The sequence below is a fragment of the Phyllobates terribilis genome, unplaced genomic scaffold (genome assembly GCF_046119375.1).
Source record: "Phyllobates terribilis strain yellow unplaced genomic scaffold, ASM4611937v1 Scaffold_3__8_contigs__length_932513732, whole genome shotgun sequence".
In the NCBI taxonomy this organism is placed as follows: domain Eukaryota; kingdom Metazoa; phylum Chordata; class Amphibia; order Anura; family Dendrobatidae; genus Phyllobates; species Phyllobates terribilis.
This window is the reverse complement of record NW_027362763.1, coordinates 887,794,099-887,800,098: the sequence shown is the minus strand read 5'-3', so window position 1 is coordinate 887,800,098 and position 6,000 is coordinate 887,794,099. Positions and strand designations below refer to the sequence as shown.

General features: G+C 42.6%; 1 protein-coding gene across 1 annotated transcript in view; it reads right to left on the bottom strand.

Annotated features, from left to right (window-relative positions):
• Positions 1–3,119: 3,119 nt before the first annotated feature.
• RAB32 (RAB32, member RAS oncogene family) overlaps positions 3,120–6,000 on the bottom strand; it is a 58,030-nt gene continuing 55,149 nt past the window's right edge. Inside the window, exon 3 of the mRNA XM_073672691.1 lies at positions 3,120–4,426. Coding sequence (XP_073528792.1) covers positions 4,277–4,426 — 150 coding nt within the window. The 3' untranslated portion in view covers positions 3,120–4,276. The remainder of the gene's footprint in view (positions 4,427–6,000) is intronic.

Here is a 6,000-nt window from a genome sequence, read left to right as displayed (position 1 = left end):
CTGCTCTAGCCGCGATCCAGACTGACTCAGCCGAGGCATCCGCTAAGCACGTGGCTTTTTGAAGGAGAGGGATGGAGTCTAGCAGGTCTGCCCTGGAGGTGTCCTGAGACAGATGTTCCTCTAGTTGGGCCAGCCACTTGAAGAGGGATCTGGCCACACAAGTCTATGAAATATTCACTTTGAGAGAGGCAGAAGAGGTAGGTTTCCCATGATTTTTTTAAGGACACTTTCCATTTTTCGGTCTAATAGATCCTTCAATTGGGATGAATCCTCAAAGGGAAGTGAAATTTTTCTCACTACCCTTGCCACCTGGATGTCCACCTTAGAGAAGTCCCAATCAAATTCTTCACCTTCCAACGGAAATCTATGCTTTAATTCCGAAGGGGTGGTGAGACGATTTTCCGGGGATTCCCATTCCTGTCGGATGAGATGTCTAATGAACTCCTGAACAGGAAACCCAGTCTGCTTTTTTGATCTAACGCCCCTAAACATTTCATCTTGAACGGAACAGTGGACCGAGACTTCCTCCAGCCCCATAGTGCCTCTAACTGCGTCCAGTAATTCTTCTAAGTTGTCCAAAGAAAAATAGTATCTTCCGGTTTCAACTTTTTTGGCAGGCCCTAAGGATGCCATTTCATCCAAATCATCAGAGGCAGAGCTACTAACGTCAATAGAGACTACATCTGAGTCTAACTCTTGGATCTTCCTCTTAGGGGGGAGAGGGCCTGGAGGAGTAGACAGGCAGTGCAGCAAAAGAAGCTTGGACATCCTGTCTAACTACCTGGACATCCTGTTTAACAAGAGATCTAAGCTCCTCAATTAGAGAGGGATTTTCTTCTCTAATTATTTCATCTGTACAGGGCCGGCACAACTTCTTATAGGATGAGGACAATTTTTTAGCACAGATGCCACATCAAAGGGGCTGGTCTTTATCCTTCTTAGAAGCAGGGGCCTCGTCTTCCTAAGAAAGGGGAAGAGAAGGGGACCCATGTAACTAGAAGGAGGGGAGATCTAGTGTCATCTAAAAGGAGAGGCTAAGATAACTCCTTAGTGACCACCCAGGTACTACTCACTGTAGCCAAGGGCGTACTGGGCTCTGCAGATGCAGGGATACTAGATCTGTCACCCTCCATGGTGGAGATCGCCTTACCTTTGGAGTCAGCAGGCGGGTTTTTATAGAAAAAAAACGTGCCTCCCAGCAAGGAACCTCAGTCCCCTCCCCCTTCCAGTCACTTTGAGGGCCAATCCGTTTAGATATGGGCCTTGCCGACCCTGGGACGAGCTCAAACCTCAGTGTCCCGGCGTGGAGCACACAGGCCGGAAGCAGGACCTGCGGTGACGTCACACTGGTGCGCGCGTGCCCAGACCGCGCCTTCCGGCTCTGGGAGCACCCATACTGTGCGTCCCAGTGTAGAACGCACAGGCCGGAAGAGACAGGACCTGCGCGGACGTCACTTCCGGTGCGCACGCGCCCAGGACACCAAAAGGAGGAGATGCCAGGGAGCTGAAGCAGGCCCCCGGCATGAAACCCACCCGGCTTGCTTTACCCTCTATGGGGCGCAGAAAGCCAGGACGGTCCCAATGGGAGAAGCCTGGAGGGAGGAGGAAGCGCCCCGACCGACCACTGCCCGGCAAGTATAATTTGACACAATGCTGCCTGCTGGCCCGACAGCACTGCAGGACCTCTCCATGCCTCCAAGGGGAACAGGAAAACACTGGGGATTGATGGTGGGGAGAGGCTTTTAACCTCTGTGTTCCTGTCCCCTGATAGGGCGCGGACAACATCCTCCAATGCTGTCATGGAAGGCGTATTGAGAAAGCATAGTTTTTTGCAGGTGTTCACTAAAGGGGTTAACTAGTGGGACAGTTTTATAGGTCAAGTTGTTCTGGACACTGCGATACCAAATATGTGTACTTTTATTGTTTGTTTGTTTTTTCATAAAAATCTACTGTACCCATAAATATTTTTTTGATTTTTTAAAATTTTTTTTACATTTTTTCTTTTCTTCACTTTCTGAATTTTTTTTTTTACTTTTACACTTTGTCCCACTATGGGACTTTCATTTTTTTTAACCCAGATCGCTTGCATAGCATAGAAATGTTGCAGCAGCATCTCTATGCTATGCAGGCTGCAGCCCCTGCACATAAGTTACTTAGACCGTGCACTGAGCACAATCTACCTAACTTCCTGCTGTCTGGTGATCCGGATGTTGTCATGACATCGGGTCACCATGACAACCACCGGGACCCGACAGAAGCGCGGGACTCCGGAGAGAAGGTAAGTAAGCAGCGCTTACCTCCCCTTGCCATCGGAATGCTGCGATAGACTTTGATCGCAGCATTTCGGGGGTTGATGTGCTGAGAGCGGTGCGGGACTGCTCCTGGCACATAGAACCGGGTGTCAGCTGTGAGAGTCAGCTGACACCTGGCGGCTATCGCCCCGCACAGCTTGTGTGCAGCCGCAATCACATTGCGTGTAATAGTACGTCCCTGGCCCAATAGGCCCAGGGCACAAGGACGTACTATTACCGCAAATGTCAGAAATGGGTTAAGTTTTGTTTTTCTATCAAATATTTAATTTGCATTTTATTGCCTGAAATAAGTATGTAAAAATCATACAATGTTATTTTCTGGATTTCTTTTTATATAGGTGCACTTCAACTGTGAGACAATGATAAAAAATTACAGTCCTCTCCATTCTTTGTAGGTGGAAAACTTTCAAAATCGGCAGTGTATCAAATACTTATTTTCCCCACTGTATTTAACGGAAAAGCAGTAAATAGCAAGGCATCTGCATGTGGCAGCTCGGAATTAGATTTATCGTGTTTGAAGGATAAAGTAATATTTGCATTTCCCCCATCAGACTCCATTTTCGGACAGAATGGTGGGGGAGGGTTCAAAGCCAGAGTTTTGGACGCAGATATATAGCAATTTTTTTTTTTTTTTTAACAAGTTTACTTAAATCTTGACAGTTTATTTGAAGTTCACCATTTAACTTATGGAATACATCTGAAATTTGTCAATGCTTGCACAGGCAAAAATGGAAAAGAAACAACAGGTCCATCTAATGTTTAATTCATGTTGACCCAATTCTGGAATAAACAAAATAGAATAGAATACATATTTATAGCTCGTTTTAATACCTTGGAGATATGATAATGTTACAAAAGAAAATGAAACATTGTTATTGGAAATAACTTTTCATTATGAGTAGAATGCAAGCTTGATATTGGTTAGACAAAAACACAATAGCATAACAAGGTCACCAAATACCAATAGCCACAAAATTGGCTTCAGATGTACATATTTGTCCAAACCTTCTTAGATAAGGCATTCTTTAAAAGGGATTGGCGCCGTTTTTTTCTCCCCATGATGTGCAGTGAAGGTATTAAGAAGGGTTTGTCCAGTGATCAATAACTCCTTTAATTTACAGTTATTGTCTTGTCTAATAAGAAAAGTTGATCAAAACCATTTTTTCTCAAGTGTGAAATAACAAATAGCAACTATTCCAATATCTGCCCTCCACAATTAAAGAAGAAAAAAGAAGCCAGCTCACCTATACTTCTCGGCGTTTCTGGAGCACGGAATCTCAAGGGACCGCTTGCATCAATGTTAAAGGATGCACATTGCGTTCGAAACGCATTGCTATGGCTAAATATTTTTATATGGAATTGCCATTACTTAAATAAACTTTTTTTTATCCATGATGGAAGCTGGAATGTTTTTCTAATCTCCACAATTAAAACAGAAATATAAATGAACACTGGGTCATAACATACTTTTGTGATCCATCACTTCATACAGGTCCCATGTTACATTCTACCAATAAATTCTAGAGCAGGATCATATAGGCCAACGTGAATGTTACAAGCGTGGCAGACAGCACCATAAATAATACAGCGGATTACCAAATAAATAGGAGTTTAGAAACTGTGCACAACCATGCATAAAATGCTTCAACAGATGACAAACATATGCAATTACCTAAAGGCATATACGCATAATACAAAACATTGTTCTTCAAAATAGTAATATAAAACGGACACGGCGCGCATGGTTTTAAGATCATGGTTGGATATAAAATTACCTAGGTTTCACAGCAAAAACTATAAACTTGCAAGCCAGTATTTACAATATTAATACACAGTCATTAAATCCTACACAAAGAACAATCATGTAAACGGTATCATCCAGATATAAGAGATGACGGATAGCCATGGGTGGCATTTTGCAGCAGTCTGATCAGGTTTGGCTTTCTTCTTCTCGGTGTTCATCGTCAACAGCATTGTGATTTACTTTCTGCTGGCATGGTTTCTTGGTCAAGCTGTACACTGCCGACATCATTTTCTTCCACAGGAAAGTTCTTGGAGTTTGTGAGTATGTTGTCTACCAAGCATCGAGACGCTTCGTCAATGTTAACATTATCCTGAAACAAGACATAGAATTCATCATATGTACATACACCCAAGGATCTACAGATGAAACAGCTTTGATTGATAGACTGGAAATTGTTCAAATGGTGGACAGATTCACAAATTAATGAAACTTAACCAGGGTAAATCAATTTACCCATTGCAGATTGTCTACTGTCTATATAAACTATCACATACTAAATTGTTGGGTGCCAAAAAGTGCAGCAATAAAGGCTTTCTTGAAGGTAAAACATGACCAGGACCTAACCCTTCAAAAAGTAAAACGTTTTTGAGGTGCAGGGTGTTGTGAACCAAGATATAATCGATAAGGTATTTGTATGTGTCAGTTTTACCCACTACTCCCCCCAATTGTGCTTTTTTTCTGGGCTTCTGAGATCTTTCTCTGGTTCAGGCAACAACTTTGGCAGGATTTGGCATAATATTACCAATGTGTAAAACACACATTTAGGATTTTGCTCTGGTTGTCAGTTTGAGCAATAGTCACGTGACTTGATCACATGCGAGGTGCATACTTGCAGTCACATGTTAACTGCCTTCTCTTCCAGTTTCTCTCAGTGGAGCATTGAGAAAAGCAGAAAGATAGTAGTCAGCAGGTGACCACAAGTATGTAAGTCACATGAGTCAGGTGACAACTGCACAAACTGAAAAACAGAAAGATAGTAGTCAGCAGGTGACCACAAGTATGTAAGTCACATGATTCAGGTGACTACCGCGCAAACTGAAAAGCAGAGGGCAGCTATAATCAGAAAAGGCCTATTGTTTAACAGGTCCTTGTGTTACTTACATTTTTTTTTAAACATGTCACAGTGTATTAACAATAAAAAATAGAACACTTAAATTGTCACACTTTTTTTTTTAAATTCCTACTTCCTTTTGTGTCAGGAAACACCACATGTACATAGTCTTGGGATATGACCATTGTGGCTATCTTTTTTATTAAAGTATTTAATGAGCATGTGCAAAGGTTAATGTAAAGGGCCGGGGGGGGGGGGGGGGGAGCATGGTCAGATGTGACATCTCATATACATGTGGATCCTGTGTGCTCAGCTGTGTATATTGGTGTGATCAGTCATTGTAATCCTGGTTCTGATAATATGGTATCTTGCTGAACATTCTTCCAGAAAACACAGGCATTAGAGGTCTGTGTACACAGATCAACAGGTGGCACGATACGACTGCCGATCTGTAAACTTTTAACAATCGGTGGTGATTCGACTGCCTGTTTACACAGTCAGACAAAAGCAAAACGATGCACAGTTATCTATACTAGATCGCTCAGAGCACATAGGCCGCTATAGTTTGTAGTAGTGCGAGTCCTGTTTACATAGGACGAAGCACCATTGAGAATGACCATTTTTTCTGCGGCACAAAAGATCATTTCACCTGATAACGAATGAATAAAATGCTAGTTCAGGTTATTGCCAGCCTGTCTACATGGCAAGATAATTGTATAACGAGCTTTTTTTAACAATGTTTGTTCACAATTATCCTGTAGGGTAAATGCCCCTAAGGCCACGGCCCCACTATCAGTATTTGGTCAGTATTATTTCTCAGTAGTGGGAGCCAA